Source organism: Epinephelus fuscoguttatus, linkage group LG20 (assembly GCF_011397635.1).
Source record: "Epinephelus fuscoguttatus linkage group LG20, E.fuscoguttatus.final_Chr_v1".
NCBI lineage: Eukaryota > Metazoa > Chordata > Actinopteri > Perciformes > Serranidae > Epinephelus > Epinephelus fuscoguttatus.
The window spans coordinates 28,250,770-28,269,828 of NC_064771.1; the positions used below are offsets into that span (position 1 = coordinate 28,250,770).

The 19,059-nt window shown below is 41.0% G+C and overlaps 1 protein-coding gene across 1 annotated transcript; it reads left to right on the forward strand.

Moving 5' to 3' along the window:
- The first annotated feature begins 1,395 nt into the window (after nt 1-1,395).
- On the forward strand, nt 1,396-18,625 carry LOC125881129 (alpha-N-acetylgalactosaminide alpha-2,6-sialyltransferase 1-like). The gene is made up of 9 exons (XM_049564149.1): nt 1,396-1,522; nt 5,637-5,847; nt 7,027-7,189; nt 10,212-10,374; nt 13,822-13,960; nt 14,053-14,156; nt 14,606-14,689; nt 16,014-16,113; nt 16,869-18,625. The coding sequence occupies exons 1-9, from the start codon at nt 1,422-1,424 to the stop codon at nt 17,088-17,090; spliced, it is 1,287 nt and encodes a 428-aa protein (XP_049420106.1). The 5' UTR covers nt 1,396-1,421; the 3' UTR covers nt 17,091-18,625.
- Nucleotides 18,626-19,059: the final 434 nt, after the last annotated feature.

A 19,059-nucleotide genomic window follows, 5' to 3' on the forward strand; every position in this document is an offset into this window, starting at 1 on the left:
GTCCCTATTTATAAAGCTACTTTATGCACAGCCAGCCACAGTCAACAATTACAGTAAACACAATCAGCTCCAATATATCTGATGACCTTTTCATGACATGGATTTAAAGAATAATCTGACATGTGATGGTCTGATGGTTGATCCACCACTTTGGTACAGACTGAAATGTCTCAACAACTATTACTCATAAATCAGATGTTCATGGTTCCCAGATGATGAAACCTGATGACTTTGATCAGCAGTTTAACATTTGTGGTTTTGATTGAAATGTCTCAACAAGTATTGAACGGATTGCCATGAACTTTAACACAGACATTATTGTCTTTAGCACGAAATGCGACTGATGTCTGCAGGGGATATGATATATTTAGCCTACACCTAAGACACTAAACTTAACACTGGAGATGTTAAGTCTTCCATTTCATGATTAAAAAAGCATATACATTTCTAAAACTAGGATATTTATAATTTGATTGTTGCTGTATCTGGATTGATACCTTTCAGTGCATTCACCACCACCAAATGAAAACCCAAAGTCATTAACTCAGTTGGACCCTGCACTTCAAGATGAGCAACAGTTTGACTGAGCAAAGTAGATTCCTCTGAAAGTTATTGAATCAAACAGCATCACCTGCTGACTTATTAAAGTTACAGCTGCAAAGAGAGAGCAGAATAAAACATAATGGAGGCCCACAAGTGTCACAGAAATTATAAAAAATAAATACATAAATAATTATCTATAAATAAATAGACTAAATTACAAAGTAATCCATCATTTGATATTTTAATGGCCAATTTAAATAGGAATTATTAAAAAAGAGGAATATTAATCCGTCAATTAATAGTTCAATTAAAAACTAAGATTTTCAAAAACAGCATAAAACAGTCAATTATTTCATCAAATTTAATTTTAAATGTATTTGAAAATGCGGAACTAAATAACTGGATTTAAAAACTGAATTAAGAATAAAGACTTTAATCAGACATTTTAAAGGGAAACTTCCTTTCTCCTTTGTTTTAGGCCCCCAGAAAGGCCGCTCAGCTCAGCCATAGATTTAATTAATAACTACCGTACACCAAGATAGTGCCTATTCAGTCCAGTGGAGTTGCATGAAACACATTTTGGGCCATATTGTGAAAAATTTTGACGCAGATGTCTGAAAGGATGAAGTGACAAGGAGATACTGTAAAATCTCTTGTGCAAAACTTCCCCTCTGTTGTGTAATAGACCAGATATTGTACCAATGTGAAGGTGTGTGACGGGTTGTGTGACAGTAGTTCTGGTTTTGTAATGTATCTCTGTCAGTAAACTATGCTTTGGCCCTGCCCAGTATCGTCTTGTGACAAGATGTAGATGCTGCAGGTGCCTTTTCCACTTCAGTGCAAAAACCAGGAGGGAGAACAAACACTCAGTCTCAGGGATGGCACTCCTCAAGTCAAGATATTTTTTTTTGCTGCTGGTGATCTCAGTTTTAATTTTACTTTTTCTTTTATCATGGGGAGATTACGCAAGAAGTATCAGGTAAGTTGTACTTAGTCTACAACAGTAATTCTAATAAATGCTTGAACGCTGTGTAAAAATCATCAATGAAAACAGAACGCAATGATTTTCAAATCCTTTTTGACCTACAGTCAATTGAACACAGTACAAAGACAAGATGTTTAATATTCAAACTGATAAACTTAATTGTTTTTTGTGTGCATATACACTCATTCTGAATTTGATGTCTGCAACACATTAAAAAAGTTTGGACAGGGGCATGTTTGCCTGTGTGGCATCACTTTTCCTTTTGACAACACTCAGCAAGCGTTTGGGACCTGAGGACAGTAATTGTTAAAGTTTTGAGAGAGAAATTATTTTCCATTCTTGCTTGAAATACAACTTCAGTGTCTCAACAGTGCGGGGTCTCAGTTGCCGGATTTTGTGCTTCATAATGCGCCACACATTTTTAATGTGAGACCGGTCTGGACTGCAGGTAGGCCAGTCTAGTACTGGTGCTCTTTCACTAAAAAGCTATGCTGTTGAAACGTGCAGAATGTGGATTGGCTTTGTCGTACTGGAATAAGCTGGGATGTCCCTTAAAAACGACATCATCTGGATGGCAGCATATGCTGCTCCAAAACCTGTATGTACCTTTCAGCATTCATGGTGCCTTCATAGATTTCAGAGTAACACTCCCCCATTACCATCACAGATGCTGACTTTGAACTTTGAGCTGGTAACAATCTGTAAGGTGCTTTTCTTCTTTAACCCTGAGGACACAACGTCCATGACGGACTCGTCAGTCCACAGCACGTTACCACACTGTGTAAGCTCCAGAGAAGTCGATGGTGTTTCTGTATGTTGTTGACATATGGCTTTCACTTTGCATGGTAGAGTTGTAACTCGCGTTTGTAGATGCAGCGAAGTGTTTACTGTTAGTGGTTTTCTGAAGGGTTCCTGAGCCCATGTAGTAATATCCCTGATATGGTCATGTTGGTTTTAATGCAGTGCCTTTCCCTTCGCATGCAGAGATTTCTCTAGATTCCCTAAGTCTTCTGATGATGGATCATAGATGGTAAAATCCCTAAATTCCTTGCAAAATGCCTTGAGACACAACACATTCTCACTCTGACCTCGTCACATATTGATGTTTGCTCATGGAATTTCCACGACCACATACAATGTCCAAGGTACCCTGGGTGTGTTGGTTATTGATGTTCTGAGACACCGTGTCAAGTTCTGTCTGTTACATGCATTGTCTTCTTTCAACATACACTTCTGTTTTCGCAGGAAATTTAACTTTACATACAGTCTCTTTCAAAAATAAACGTACTAGGTCAGTACAACACCGTGAACTGATGTTTTTTTTACTTCAACAACAAAAGCACGTGGTTGGGTTTCAGCAACAAAAACACGTGGTTGCTTTTAGGCAACAAAACACGTGGTTGGGTTTGGGCAACAAAAACACGTGGTTGCTTTTAGGCAACAAAACACGTGGTTGGGTTTGGGCAACAAAAACACGTGGTTAGGTTTGGGCAACAAAAACGTGGTTGCTTTTAGGCAACAAAACACGTGGTTGCTTTTAGGCAACAAAACACGTGGTTGGGTTTGGGCAACAAAAACACGTGGTTGCTTTTAGGCAACAAAACACGTGGTTGGGTTTGGGCAACAAAAACACGTGGTTAGGTTTGGGCAACAAAAACGTGGTTGCTTTTAGGCAACAAAACACGTGGTTGGGTTTGGGCAACAAAAACACGTGGTTGGGTTTGGGCAACAAAAACACGTGGTTGCTTTTAGGCAACAAAACACGTGGTTGGGTTTGGGCAACAAAAACACATGGTTGGGTTTGGGCAACAAAAACACGTGGTTGGGTTTCAGCAACAAAAACACGTGGTTGCTTTTAGGCAACAAAACACGTGGTTGGGTTTGGGCAACAAAAACGTGGTTAGGTTTGGGCAACAAAAACACATGGTTGTTTTTAGGCAACAAAACACGTGGTTGGGTTTAGGCAACAAAAACAAGTGGTTGGGTTTAGGCAACAAAAACACGTGGTTAGGTTTGGGCAACAAAAACGTAGTTGCTTTTAGGCAACAAAAACATGTGGTTGGGTTTAGGCAACAAAAACGTGGTTAGGTTTGGGCAACAAAAATATGTGGTTGGGTTTGGGGAACAAAAACACGTGGTTAAGTTTATGCAACAAAAACACGTGGTTGGGTTTAGGCAACAAAACACGTGGTTGGGTTTGGGCAACAAAAACACGTGGTTGCTTTTAGGCAACAAAAAACGTGGTTGGGTTTGGGCAACAAAAACACATGGTTGGGTTTCAGCAACAAAAACACGTGGTTGCTTTTAGGCAACAAAACACGTGGTTGGGTGTGGGCAACAAAACACGTGGTTGGGTTTGGGCAACAAAAATACGTGGTTGCTCTTAGGCAACAAAACAAGTGGTTGGGTTTGGGCAACAAAAACACGTGGTTGGGTTTAGGCAACAAAAACAAGTGGTTGGGTTTAGGCAACAAAAAGACATGGTTAGGTTTGGGCAACAAAAACACGTGGTTAGGTTTAGGCAACAAAAACGTGGTTAGGTTTGGGCAACAAAACTATGTGGTTGGGTTTGGGGAACAAAAACACGTGGTTAAGTTTATGCAACAAAAACACATGGTTAGGTTTGGGCAACAAAAACACGTGGTTAGGTTTATGCAACAAAAACGTGGTTAGGTTTGGGCAACAAAAACACGTGGTTGGGTTTGGGCAACAAAAACACGTGGTTAGGTTTCGGCAACAAAAACGTAGTTGCTTTTAGGCAACAAAACACGTGGTTGGGTTGGGTTTGGGCAACAAAAACACGTGGTTGCTTTTAGGCAACAAAACACGTGGTTGGGTTTGGGCAACAAAAACACGTGGTTAGGTTTGGGCAACAAAAACACGTGGTTGCTTTTAGGCAACAAAACACGTGGTTGGGTTTGGGCAACAAAAACACGTGGTTGGGTTTAGGCAACAAAAACAAGTAATTGGGTTTAGGCAACAAAAAGACATGGTTAGGTTTTGGCAACAAAAACACGTGGTTGGGTTCAGGCAACAGAAACACATGGTTAGGTTTAGGCAACAAAAATATGTGGTTAGGTTTGGGCAACAAAAACACATGGTTGGGTTTGGGCAACAAAAACGTGGTTAGGTTTGGGCAACAAAAAGACATGGTTAGGTTTGGGCAACAAAAACACATGGTTGGGTTTAGGCAACAAAAACACATGGTTAGGTTTGGGCAACAAAAACACGTGGTTGGGTTTAGGCAACAAAAACACATGGTTAGGTTTGGGCAACAAAAACACGTGGTTAGGTTTGGGCAACAAAAACGCGGTTAGGTTTGGGCAACAAAAATATGTGGTTGGGTTTGGGGAACAAAAACACGTGGTTAAGTTTATGCAACAAAAACACATGGTTAGGTTTGGGCAACAAAAACACATGGTTGGGTTTATGCAACAAAAACATGTGGTTAGGTTTCAGAAAAAACAACAAGGTCTGACAGGACGTGAACACTGCTCTCAGGTCAAAGTCCATGTTTGTTGGACCCATCCACCCCTCCTCCCACCTGCCATATTCAGATGGCTTCTTTTGTTGGTGTCTGACGCCCCAAGTCACTGCCCAAGCACCAGATTTTGACGACTTCGGTGGAAGACCAGGCTCTCAGAAACATCGTTCTTAAACTGTCGGCCTATTTGCCTACGTAGTTTTTCACAAAGTGGTTAACCATGCTTTTTTGAACATGTTGCAGGAATCAAATTCAGAATGAGTGTACATTTACAAGAAACAATAAAGTTTATCAGTTTGAACACTGAATATTTTGTCTTTGTACTGATTTCAATTGAAAGTAGGTTAAGAAGGTTTTGCATATCATTGCATTGTGTTTTTAATGACATTTTACCGTATTTTACACAGTGTCCCAGTGTTTTTGGAATTGGGGTTGTAGAAAGACTTGAGAGGAAAGAAAGGAACTTTTCTAATATTTTCTAGTTGCTAATCCTGTGAAACTGTCTTCAGGAAATGTGGTTCAGAATATTTCCAGAAATAGCTTTTGCATTTAAGTTGCATAAAAACATATCTTCTATTCTATTGTTGCATCTTTCTTTTTGTGTTTGTCAAATTTCCACATCAGCTTGAGGACTTTCTTCATAGAGGGACAAGGAAATGAGGAAACGTATGACCTCCAGGATGAAATGGGAGACCTGACTCCACCACCTGTTGTGTTTACACATGCTGCTGTGGCTGAGACTCCCATGCCTATCCTCTACAGAAGTTCCTTCAAGAAGGCTCCTCAGTGGGATTTTGATGATGTTTATAACCAGGATGCGCCACCCAGACCCTGGGTAAGTATGCTATGACAAGACAAGACAGTATAATAATTCTAGATGCATTACCTTTGTGGGAGTGGGTAATCTGCACAGCCACATGTTCAGCTGTGTGTCTCTGGTTTGGCCTGCATGGATTTTCAGTTTGATTTTTCCGTTAAAGCTATTACTGCTGTTAATCAGACTTTTTTTTGTTGGAGCTTCCTGTTTGGCTTCATGTCTGCTGTTTCTTCAGCTGTGAGCGGGGGCTTCATTAAATCGCCATGAACACAGTGCAAATTAAAGTGTCTATGTTATTTTTAACTTTATGGGCTCTAGTTTCACAGACTGGGCAAGGCGGGGCGCAGCGCACCTGCGCTTCACCAACTGGGGGTGGCCAGGCGGATTTTGCAAGTTTGGCACACTGTGCGCGCTGGCGCAGCTACTCCTCTTTCCCACCTCCGTCCCTCCTACCTGCGCAAGTCGGAAAGAGGGAGGAGAGAAGGCGTGGAGTGGGTTTTACACACATCACACCAATCAAATGAGCCCCTCTCCTCGCCCTTAAATGCGCCGCGTGAAGGCGTAATGAGAGTTTACTCAATTCGCCATGGCAGAAGAGAGCAGCAGCGTCAGACGGCCAAACTTCTCCCAGGAGGAACCTGATGTTTTGGTCCAGGAGGTCAGTTGCATCATCAGCCCGTGGAGGTCTGCTCGCAGTTCCGTATATTCGGACACTGTGAGCAGACCTCCACGGGCCGATGATGCAAAGGTAGCCTGGGAGGAGGTCACCACAATTGTAAATCAATGTTGCGTTTCTCTTGTGCGCGTGTGCGCTATCTCTTTCTCTCTCGCAGTCTCACTCTGTTTCTTTTCTTTTGACTTTTCTAAGATGGCAGATGCTGAATATATACTCTCTATCTGATGCTGTGGCTGTTTATGATTGGCTGAGAGGAATGTGAACTCATTAGTTTGCAGCTGTGTTAATCAAATCAAGTTGGGTTTCCATTACGCAAGCCAAACGTGCCAATCAGTGAACTTGCTGCGCTGTCAAACCCATCTCAGCGCACCTCGGTCTGCCAAACTACCAAACTGAGCGCGCCTTGGGTTGCACTGCTCGAAAATAGCTCTGCGCGGGGTTCGCCACCCTGCGCCACCCTGCGCTGCACCGGGAAACTAGAGCCCTCTGTCTTAATTCAATCTATTATCCTACATTTTCAGACATGTGCTGAGTCTCTGCGAAACTCTGAGGACGAGAGCTTCAAAAAGGCTTTCCTTCCCAACATACGTGTGTTTCTGCACAAGGACAACATCAACATGAGCGAGTGGAACCGGCTTTCACATTTTAACAATCCCTTTGGGTTTATGCAGTTTCCCTATGACGGTAGGTGTTTCTGTGTGTCTGTGTGACACAGGCACCAAGTATGTAAAACCTGTTTTTTATAATTACTGTGTGGTTAGGAAATTGGCATGGTCTTATGATGCAAAGTTATTTCTTTTCAAGCTATTGCGAAGGTGTTGCCAAGAGCATTTTCTTTCCTGGACGAGTTCCATGACAATGACAGATCCAGCCCATATGCACAATTATTGCTGTTCTACATACTGTTTGATTGTAATCTGATGTGTCACTCACTGATTTTCTAACTGACTGCATTGATGAATGGTCTGTGTGGACTGATGTAGCAGCAAACTATTTGCTTTGCAAAGCTGAAGTGGGGTAATGCCATCCTGAGCAGAGAATGAAGTCACAACATCTGTGTACAGTGGTGGAAAAAAGTTTTCGGACACCCTTAAAATTTTACACAATCTCAAATATTATCATGAAATATTTGTGGAAAAATCTTTTTTGTGTTTCAAAAGGTGTGGCTGCATTAGACAGATACAAACAAATACAAATTATATTTTTTTGTTTATTGTTTACAAGAAAAACTAACAAAACTAAATTCTTGACAGTTTCAATATGTCAGTTCTCAACATTGTCGGTATCAAAGTCAACAAATAACAGAGAATGTGTTCAAAACTGAACAAAAAATAAATAAACCATCACATCATCAAATTAATATTTAGTAGTCCTGCCATTGGCACGTAGTAGCGCTCTAATCCTGGCTGGCATGTTCCCCACGAGCCTTTCACACTGTTGAGGGGTAATCTTGTCCCATTCTTCTTGAATTACTGCTTTTAATTCTTCTAAATTCTTTGGTTTATGCTTTGAAACAGACCTTTCGATAATCCACCACAGATTTTCAATGGGGCTCATGTCCGGGATTGAGCTGGCCACTCTAAGACCTGGATACTGTGCTCCTGCAGCCAAGTTCTACTGGCCTTGGATGTGGCAAGGGGCATTATCTTGTTGAAACATCCAGTTTTTACCTCGACGGAACAGTGCACACGCAGAAGGGAGCATGTGGGTTTCGAGAATGGTACAATACTTGGTAGAGTTCAATGTGCCATCACAGACAGTGAGATGACCAACACTAGCAGCACTCATGCATCCCCAAACCATGATCCTGCCTCCACCATGCTTGACCGTAGGTACTGTCCATGCTGGAGATAATGCTCGCCTGGCCTTCTGCACTCACATTAGTAGGAGGAGGAAGATAAAGCTGGAAACTGGACTCATCTGACCACAAAATCTTCTTCCAATTCCTGGCTGTCCAGTTCTTGTGTGCCTGGGCCCAACGACGCCGGGCTAACCTCTGTCTCTCATTGATCAGGGGCTTCTTGATAGCCTTGTAGGACCTTAAGCCATGATCTAAAAGCTCGGCCACGTACTGTGCGGGTGGAACACTGGACACCAGTTTGGTTTGACCACTGCTGCTGAAGCTCCTGTGATGTCATTCGGCGGTTTTGCCTGCACATTCGGATCAGGATGCGGTCATTTCTTGCTGAAGAAACCCTTGGACGCCCAGATCTTGGTTTGTCTTCCAAGCTGTTGGTTTGTCTGTATTTCTGCAGAGTGTATCCAACTGCTGAAGGACTGCATCTGCACTTCCTGGCTATCTGGCGGCAGCTGTACCCTTCCTGGCTGAGAATCTTTATCTTCAGGCGTGTTTCCTGCGTTAGGTTCCTTGTTTTAGCCATTTTTGTGTCTGAAGAACTTTCAAATGTGCTGGCTTTATGTAGACACGAAGCTTGGCAACAAAAATTGTGTCTTTTAATAAAAAGAACGACCTTCATCACTGGTACCAAAATGACCCAATACTCAAAATTTCTTATGTATTTTTATGGAACCAATCAATTTTAAGTTTTTAATGGCTTTTTTGGGATTTATTTAGTATTTTGGCTGTGACTGTACTAAAAGAAATTGCACTTGAAGACCTAAGAGTGATTCTTAATGCAATATTTCACAAGTGCATGGGGTGTCCAAAAACTTCTTTCCACCGCTGTATCTGAATTTCCTCATTGTTGTTGTAAACCTGTCCAGCTATGTGAGCATGAGTGCATGTGTGTATCCCACTGGCCAGCTTATGGCTGCTTCTTTGCACTTTGGTGGTTACCACCGATATTGGGACGGTGGTGGTGCTGAAGTGTCGCGCCCACCCTCTGGTTCTCCTCTGGTTAACACTGTTAGCTCTGTCAGTTTTGTTGCCGTGTTTAGTGCTGTTTATGGAGTTATCACTGTTAGCTGCCAACTCAGCTACCGCCATGTTGAGAACCAGGTGCAGAAAACTCATGATCTCTGAATTTTGCACTGAGGCACTTTGATATAATATTTTTTGCTTCCATTTCTGAACAAACTGAAAATACAACATTATGACATCACCCCCTCATAAAGTCGTTATAGCTACATATTAGCAAAATTTGCTTATGTGCACATCCAGCAGCCATGGAGCAACATTAGCATGTATTTGGAGTCCTGTTTGGAGCTGCCTGATGAAATTCAGTCTGATATTGACTCTCTTTTAGCTCTGGTTTTGGTCTCCACCAGCTCCTGAGAAAAATACCTTTAGCTGATAAATGCTCCACTATGTCCACCAGCTAGTTGCTAACTGCCATTAGCTGCTGAGCAGGAAGTGTACAGTAGATTTTTTTTTTTTATAGTTTTCTTACAAAAACAGTTGCCTGCTGCGGCCGAATACACCATGAAAGTGAACCCAAACAGTAGAGCTGTGGTCGGGCAGCTGAACAATAAACAGAAACTCTAAAACTCTGTAAAGTCGAGGGGAGCTGCAGACTGAGGTGATAATTCTCTGGAGGTTTGTCACTTTGATCGACCACTTTCACATTTCCAATTTAATCCACTGTTACTATGAAAATATTAATTCTAGCTGCTTCAATAATCACACAATAGCAACCGCCTACGCCATTAGCAATATGCTAGTGAGTTCTGCTTGCAGAAAATGTTCTTGTATGAACTGTTCTGCATTTTGGAACACATTATGGATGTATGTTTTTTGTTTCTGCAGAGGTGATGAGTGTTGTGAAGTTGATCCCAAAGCCAAAAGAGCCACTGCTCCTTCCAAAGCCAGGCAGCGGCGGGTGTGTGCGCTGTGCTGTGGTGGGCACTGGGGGGATCCTCAACGGCTCCAAGATGGGGAAAGAGATCGATGCTCACGACTATGTTTTCCGGTAAGAAAGAGACGTGGTGGGGCCCAATCTTACGGGCAATAAGGTTTCAAAACAACTTGACAAGTAATTCATGGAGAAGATCATAAATCTGTGTGTCAGTTAAAATGTCTTTACTTAACACCTGTCAGAGGTGGCGGATATAAGGAGCGCTAGCATTGCCTATAATTCCTAAGGTAATATTTAATAATGTTTAAGGACATGATCTGTGGGTACATCAACTATACGTTAGGGTGTACATCAAAACCATCCTGGATATACAACCCGCCAACAGTCGGTCACAAGGCCTCACATCTTCTTCTACTGTTTGCTTAAATATTTATCAGTTATTTTAAATTAGTCAGTTTACTCTATTATCCTGTGAGTGCACTGGAATGACACATTTTGCTATAGAGTCCATTTAAAAACTTTATTTCAACTGACTAAAAAAAAAAATACTCAAGCCGCCAAGAGTATCAAACATGAATGTCGAGGTGTTCGGATGATAAGATCATGGGTGGCAGCAATGAGTTTGTTCAGCATGGGTCAACAAGGAGGCGACTCCAGGATGTTTAACTTATTTTTCTGCTGTGACAGTAGGTAAAAAAAACTTTGCTTTCCTGCCCTGCTGTTCTCAGAGGAAAAACTTAACAATGATAAAAATTCAATAATGATTTAATGCCAATATACAAAATGATTTACCCACACAAGTCAACACTCTGTACTCTAGAGCCTTATTTGGCAGTAGTTGTGGTTTCTTGCTGAAAACTTTCTTCCAGTCTGCACAAGGATTTTCCTTTTTATTTATATCAACCTCCACTTTGACAAGTCCTCCAAGCTTTTTTGAATTAAACTTATAAGAACAATTAGTTGTTGGATATTGGATATTATTTGTGCCCATATTGCCCCTGCCAGTTAAGTGGAGCTAAAGAATTTATACATTTTACATTTAAACACTTTGTTGCCGGGAGTTTGTTAAGAAAATTGATGCCACTCTCATTTCTGTATGCTTAATATATAAAGCTAACGCCAGCAGCTAGTCAGCTTAGCTTAGCATGAAACCTGGAAATAGAGTAAACAGCTAGTCTGGCTTTGTCCAAAGGTAACAGAGTCCACCCACCAGCACCTACAATGCTGCGTTCACATGCAATCAGGCAGTGGGACGACAATTTCAGGATGGCACAGCAAAGACAAAAATGCTATCTCAAATCACATACTTCCGTTAGTACACTTCCAATATAGGTAGTATACTATGTGCACTATGTACTTAATGGTGTAGTGCGCGGATTTCGACAGGGTGGTGTTGTCTCAAACCAAACATGGCCGTTGTGCACTTACCAGAAGTGACAACCGCAAATTAGCTAGTTAGCAAACTAGCATTAGCATTCATGTTATCATTCTCGATACCAAATCATTACAGACTGCTAAATTAGTCCAATAAACATATTGCCGGCTTATATCCGACAACAGTATAGTGCTTAGTGCAAAAAACACATATAGCCTATAACTTACATTTGTACAATGCAGTGACATTCACAGTCGCACAGTTCTCAACCGCCATTTCCAGTTTGAAAAGTGGTCCCTCCCCTTCCACTACGTAGCCAAGATGGCGACCATTGAGGGCGAGAAGTGTCCATAGTTCCACACTCAACTTCTTGACTGTTTTGAGTGCACCATCCGGGTACTCATAGTGCACTGCATTTTTCCATACTTCTCAGTGTGAATGCACTTATGCACTCAAAATATTGTGTAATAATAATAATATTAAGTGTAAGTACAGAAGTACACGATTTGAGACACAGCAAAACAATCCAATAGAATGGCAAGACGGTAAAATGAAACATGCATGATGATATGTTGCAAGGGGGATGCCACATTATTTACAAAGAATAGAATAATATAAATTAGATGAAATAATTTAATATTGAGGCGGCACGGTGGTTCAGAGGTTAGCATTGTCACCTCACAGCCAGAGTGTTCCTGGTTCGAACCCAGGGTGGGGGGATCAAACCCAGGGTGGGGGAGCCCTTCTGTGCAGAGTTTGCATGTTCTCCCTGTGTCAGTGTGGGTTTTCTCCAGGTGCTCCAGCTTCCTCCCACAGTCCAAAGACATGCAGGTTAACTGGTGACTCTAAATTGTCCGTAGGTGTGAATGTGAGTGTGAATGGTTGTCTGTCTCTATATGTCAGCCCTGTGATAGTCTGGTGACCTGTCCAGGGTGAACCCTGCCTCTTGCCCAATGTCAGCTGGGATAGGCTCCAGCCCCCCCGCGACCCCTAACAGGATAAGCAGTTACAGAAATGACTGACTGAATGAATGAATGAATGTTAAAAAGGCATTACATTTGGTGACTTGTTTCAGAATCAAACTCAAAGATCAGTCTTGACTTGGGACCCAACTTGGGACTTGACTGCAAATACTTAAGACTTTCTTGTGGCTTACAATGCAATGCCTTGTCTGACCTCTGCTTAATCCTCTCTAACTGTGGTATCTGGCACTGCATACTGTCATAAAATGAGAGGTAAAGGTCATGTTTAACACAAACACAGATACAACCTCTCATGACACGGGTATGTGTTTTGGCATTTGATGTTGTTTAACTCGCACAGTGACTATTCTGTTGCCTGCTCACCTCTTTCAGCCTCATCATAACTCAGTATTCAAATGTAGGATATCTGCATAGGTAGTCTGTGCCCAGCCTGTTCATTCCATTTAAAGGTAGGGTCTGGAGGAATTTCCAGTTGCTTTTTGTAAACACACATTCAAATTTGGCCCCTCCTATCAGGCTCAACTCTCCCAGGTGTACGGAGCCCCGAGGTATGGAAGAAGGCTTCACAGAAGGTTCAGACAAGGCTCGCGCTGGTGCATGCTCGGACACGCTCGGGCACGGCACCTGTGCTCTCTCATTGGCTGGGCAAATCTCCGCCCAAAAGTCTGAGCTCACAAAAACATTAAAATACAGTTAAAGGGCAGGAGCTCTGCAAACAGAGTCACCACCACACATGAGTAGAAGCCCATAGGGGATGATTAAGTAGGATTTCATTTGTTATATGTCTATATTTTGTTTTGTTTGAAAATCCTCCAGATCCTACCTTTAAATTACAAAAAAAAATCATCACGAATCCTTCTGCTCAGTCCTCCCAAAAAAATGTGACCTTTCTCGTCTGGCAGGCAGATCACTGTCAGCTAAAACAAGTAGGTAACAGTCTCTTCCTGTAGGCCTTCTGTTTTGTTTAACAGCCCTTGATACCACAGTGATTGTACATTTACATCTTTGTATTACACAGATTTATATGTCACGTTGAATTTACCTATTTGCCTTGTGCATGCAAGTAAACTGAGAGCTACTGACAACCGCAATCAAGTTTGTTTATAAAATAATTCAGATTCTTTGTGAGTTCCATATAAATTAGTTTCTGCTAATGAAAATCTATAAAGCTCATTCTCACATTTGGATCTGTGTGTGCCGCAGGGTGAACGGTGCAGTCACCGAAGGTTACGAGGAGGACGTAGGAAACAGAACTTCTGTGTATGTTCACACAGCACACTCCATCAGATCTTCGCCAATAATATTCAGGAAGTTCGGATACAAAGCTGCCCCTCATGATGAGGTATTAAAGCTCGAATGTAATGTGTAATATTGTAATTTGTAATTTATACCCCACACATACACACTCACCTGTCATCCTCTTCCTTTTGGCAGGGTATAAAATACGTGATGATACCTGAGGCGATGAGGGATTACAATTGGCTCGGTGGTCTTCTGAGAAGAGAAATTAATGCTAATAGCTCATATAAAAACAAGAGGTGAGTATCAACATCTCTACATATTATTAGTAGAAGGTAACATGTACACCCAAACACTAAAACACATACACAGTATATCCAGTGCTGGAACATATCAGATTGGGCCTGGAAATGTGTCGTCAGGTCACCATGTTTATGGAGACAGTTAGACTTTAATCAAATCTGACTCATGAGTTACTAAAATAATGAAAAAGGGCATCACATACATTTTGTGGAGGTTACAAGTCATATTAAACATTCACTATATGCCCCTTTGTGGCTCAGACAGGACGTCACAAAACTTCAGGCAGTTTAATCCTATTAGAAGGGAAACTCTTATAATGTATGATTTTGGTTGAAGCTCCAGCTGAACGTATTATCTGCACCGTACAGACAGGAAATAAAAAAAAAAAACAGCTTTGCAACATTCTTTCATTATCCCCATTGACTGTCTTATTTTAACCCCACAGGCCAAGGACATACTACTCTGGGCAGTACAACGAGTCCCGCTTCTATGTTCTGCACCAGGATTTCCTCAGATACATCAAAAACAGGTCCTCTCACAATCCTACCCAGCTCTTTCACTCTTTATGATTCATAATAACAATGATAATAACCAGTGGTGGAATGTAACTACGTACATTTAGTCATGTGCTGCACTTGAGTACAATTTTGAAGTAAGTGTTTCCACACTGTTTTATTGATACTTTTACTTAGTTACAAGATCTGAGTACCTCTGAAATAACTTTATGTATGTCACATTTTCATGTGGAGGTGCAGCCCAAAGTGCTTCACAAAACAGCATTAAAAATAATAAAGTGCTGCAGGAATGAGGTCGTGGCTTGATGGAAATACTAGATTTCACAAGCCGCTGCAAAATGTTCTTGTCTCAATGTTTTATGACATGGCCACGCTGTGGTTAAGGTTTGGATAGGGTTAGCACCAAAACATGCTTGGCTAGGGAAAGATGACGGTTTGAGTTAAAATGAAGCATGAAATTTCTCGTGAGTTTTCCCAAATCTGGGATTACCATTCTGACAAAACCCAGGATTGAGTCCCTTAAACATGGGAATTAGCAGTTTTGCACTTCTGATTCCCTTGTCTCGAGTTAAAGTCAACAAGTTTTTTTGAATGGTTCTTGGTTAGATGCCTGATATAAGGTCTGTAGTTAACACAGTTTACGACATTTTCACCATTTGTTCTACGACAAAAAATATGACAGTGAATACCCCACATGTGAATTTTGAAGATTTAACGTGTCTTAAAAAAGGGAAGGTTGCTATAAGTGTCTCCTATGAAACTACAGAGGTTGCCGGGGGACCAGGACATTAAATACCATCATACTGAACATGAACACTTAGTGGTAGTGATGCTGAAGTCATGCAACAGTAGTGTAGTTCATTTGTAGCCCAAAGTTAGTTTTTTACTTCTGGTAATTGCGTTCATGCTTCGAAAATCATGAGTGGTGTTAAATTGTGGAGATTATCCCGCTGAGCAAAAGTATCATCAACTTTTGTTTGGTAAAGAGCTTATTTTCTGTAATAATCCAAAACCAAATGAAAAAATCCAGTTGGCATTTTGTTGAGGGAACCAGAGCAACTCTGACTTCCAGGTTAAGAACGTCAAGAAAACAAAAATAACAATGAACAATAAATAAAGCATTTGCTAACATTACAAATAATTATAATAAAAGCAACAGATAATAATATAAAATAAACATAATCAAGAGTCGACAGGGAATCTCAAACTAAAAGCACTTCCTTAAATAAAGCTGTTTTAACTTAATGGTCACTTTGGAAGTTGTTGTTTGTCTCATCTTATATGTGAAAGACTTACTGTTGATATATAAGTTCATATGACACTGTTTATTACCCACAGGTTCTTAAAGTCTCGTCATCTGAATAGTTCACACTGGGCAATAGTCAGACCAACCAATGGGGCATTCACTGTCTTCCTGGCTCTGCAAACCTGTGACACTGTGAGTTAATATTACTTAAACTTCTCCACATGTCTTCTATGCTGTAGTTCATGCCTCCATAAACATGATGCATTCAGTATCAGCGTGGTCTCAGACATGAAATCTGCAGCGTATTACGTGGCGGTGGGCACAGAATGTGTTGAAATTACATGCTGGCAACACAAAAACAAATCCAATGTAAAGTCAGTGAAGATCTTTTGTCTCGGTGGACACATAAATTGGTATGAAGAGTGAAAAAGTCCCTGATCATGGGGCAGACGGTGTGGTGGATTGGTCACACAAACACGGACTTTCAACCAGGAGATCACTGTTTGTGTCCCATGTAAAAGCAAAAGTAGACATAGTGACGTGATCTACTTTACCTAACTACACAAAGAGCTTTACACAGGTACTTTACCTAGTGACACAAAGTAGGTAAGTTTACCTCAATTACGTCTTAGTTATTTTGATCAAAAACGCAATCTTTCCTACCCCTAACCTAACTGTGATTGTTATCTACCGTTAACCACAGGGTTTTTGAAACTGTGATTGTCGACTTAGCATCGGCATAGTTTTCATGTTGCTAAAATTTAATTTTAAAACATTTCGTGTCCACCACGTGATATTTTGTAAGATGAGACTGATGTTCTCGTCTAACTCTCAGCATAAAATTGAACAAGCACATTTCTATAAGATGCCAAACTTTTCTTTCAACAAATCGTGTCTTGGTGTGAGTTATTCTCAGTTGTCCCTGTTCTCTGTTTTGTTGTTTTCAGGTGAGTGCATATGGATTCATGACTGAGGACTACAAGAAATACAATAACTACTACTTTCAGAAAAATATTAAAACTCGTGTCGTTTTCTACGCCAATCACGACTATATCCTGGAGATGAAGACGTGGAAAAAACTACATGACAGCAAAATATTGAGGCTCTATCAAGGACCGGACTCAGAAAAAGGGACAGAAAAGCCGATAACAACTGATACTGTACTGTAACACTGATACTGATACACTGAGGATGGCATCAAGAATCTAGATCAGTTTACCCAAACCATGTGAGACAGTATGTGACTGACGATTCTACACCTTAGGAAGACTTTCCTATATATTCTAATATTCATTTGACTCTCACTGATATAAATGTGGTGGACAAAATACATCTAACACCTCTCTGTAGACAAAGTGTAACAGCACTGGAAACTGAACCGTGATGTTAATATTAATATTAGTAGTTGTTTGTAATTAGTTTTAATATTAAGTAGAAACAGAAAACTTTACAACTGTTATCACTTAAAATTGATTGACTAGAGCTGGAAAACAGTATAACAGTTAAATGTATCAGTGTATTATTAAAATATCCAATGTTATTATCTATGAAATTAAGGAGCTGGACAATTAGGTTTCATTTGGCCATGGTATGTTGCACTGTAATAAAATATGGTGCAGGCCGACTGATAAAATAAGAAGAAAAAAAAAAAGATATGTATATCTATATGTTCAGAACTGAGGGGGTCTTGGGGTCCCACTGGCAAATGGGAACCTTGAGGAGGCCATAAGGCAATCATCCATCCATCCATCCATTTTCTTCCGCTTATCTGGGGCTGGGTTGCGGGGGCAGCAGGTCAAGCAAAGCACCCCAGACGTCCCTCTCCCCAGCAACGCTTTCCAGCTCCTCCTGGGGGACCCCAAGGTGTTCCCAGGCCAGATGAGATATAATCCCTCCAGCGTGTTCTGGGTCTACCCCGGGGCCTCCTACCAGTGGGACATGCCTGAAACACCTCCAGTGGATGGCACCTAGGAGGCATCCTGGTTATATGCCTAAACCACCTCAACTGACCCCTTTTGACGTGAAGGAGCAGCGGCTCTACAGTGGTGTTAGATGTACCTATCCAGAGCGACAGCAACATCAGGAAGAAGGAACACAAGAAGCTGGAAAAATACCAAGAGCTGAAAGAGGAGCGAGAAAAGATTTGGGGAGTGAAGGCAACAATGGTGCCGTTGTTAATCGGAGAAGAGTGGCTCCAGCTGATTCCACGTATAACATCTGAGGTCTGAGACTATTGTTTTTTTTTCTGCAACTTGTTGGTTGAGGCATTCAAGGGTGGTGGTATTTCTAGTTTTGGGTTAGGGTTAAGGTTAGGGTTAACAATGACTTTTACTTCAAGGCAGTTCGCTTCAACAGCATTTGATCACTGGTCACAGATCGTCTTTGAATCAATTTAACTTTTATTGATCTCCTGCCTCCAGGCACCATCACTGATATCATCATACACAAACAGAAAGAAGCAAAAATATGTCCTTCATAGGATGGTTTCATGTTGTCGTGTTTTTCATTTTAATAGAATGCAGTTGGTGTTGATCTGTTGGTTTATGGTCTGTTTCAAGCTCAAGAGACAGCACATCCCGTGGTTATCACAATAACCTTGTATGACACTGGGTAATCTGACGAAGACCCTGTAAACAACACTTGTACTGCGTTTAATGTTTGTGAAATAAATTTGTCAGTCCTGCCTTTTAATTCAAAAGTGAAACTGGTTTTAGATAGTGTGAATACCATAAACTCAGACATTCATGGTTCCCAGATGATGAAACCTCATGACTTTGATCAGCAGTTTAACATCTATGGTTTTGATTTAAATGTCTCAACAAATACTGAACAGATTGCCATGAACTTTAGCACAGACATTATTTCCCCCTCAGGATCAACTGAAATAAATTTAGCTATCTCTTAACCTGTGTTCAGATAAATAGAATGCTTTGTTAAACTCATCAAACATAGTATACCATAAATATTCAATAATAATCCATAAACAAATTGAAATGAACTGACAATGTGAAGACAAAAATAACTGAGTCCCTTCTCTGTTGGTCCACTTTTTGGTAAACTTTAAGAGGACTATGTTAGGTTCATTTAAAAAGGACTAAATGTGAACACACCCTAACTGAGCGCGGTAGATTTCCCTGA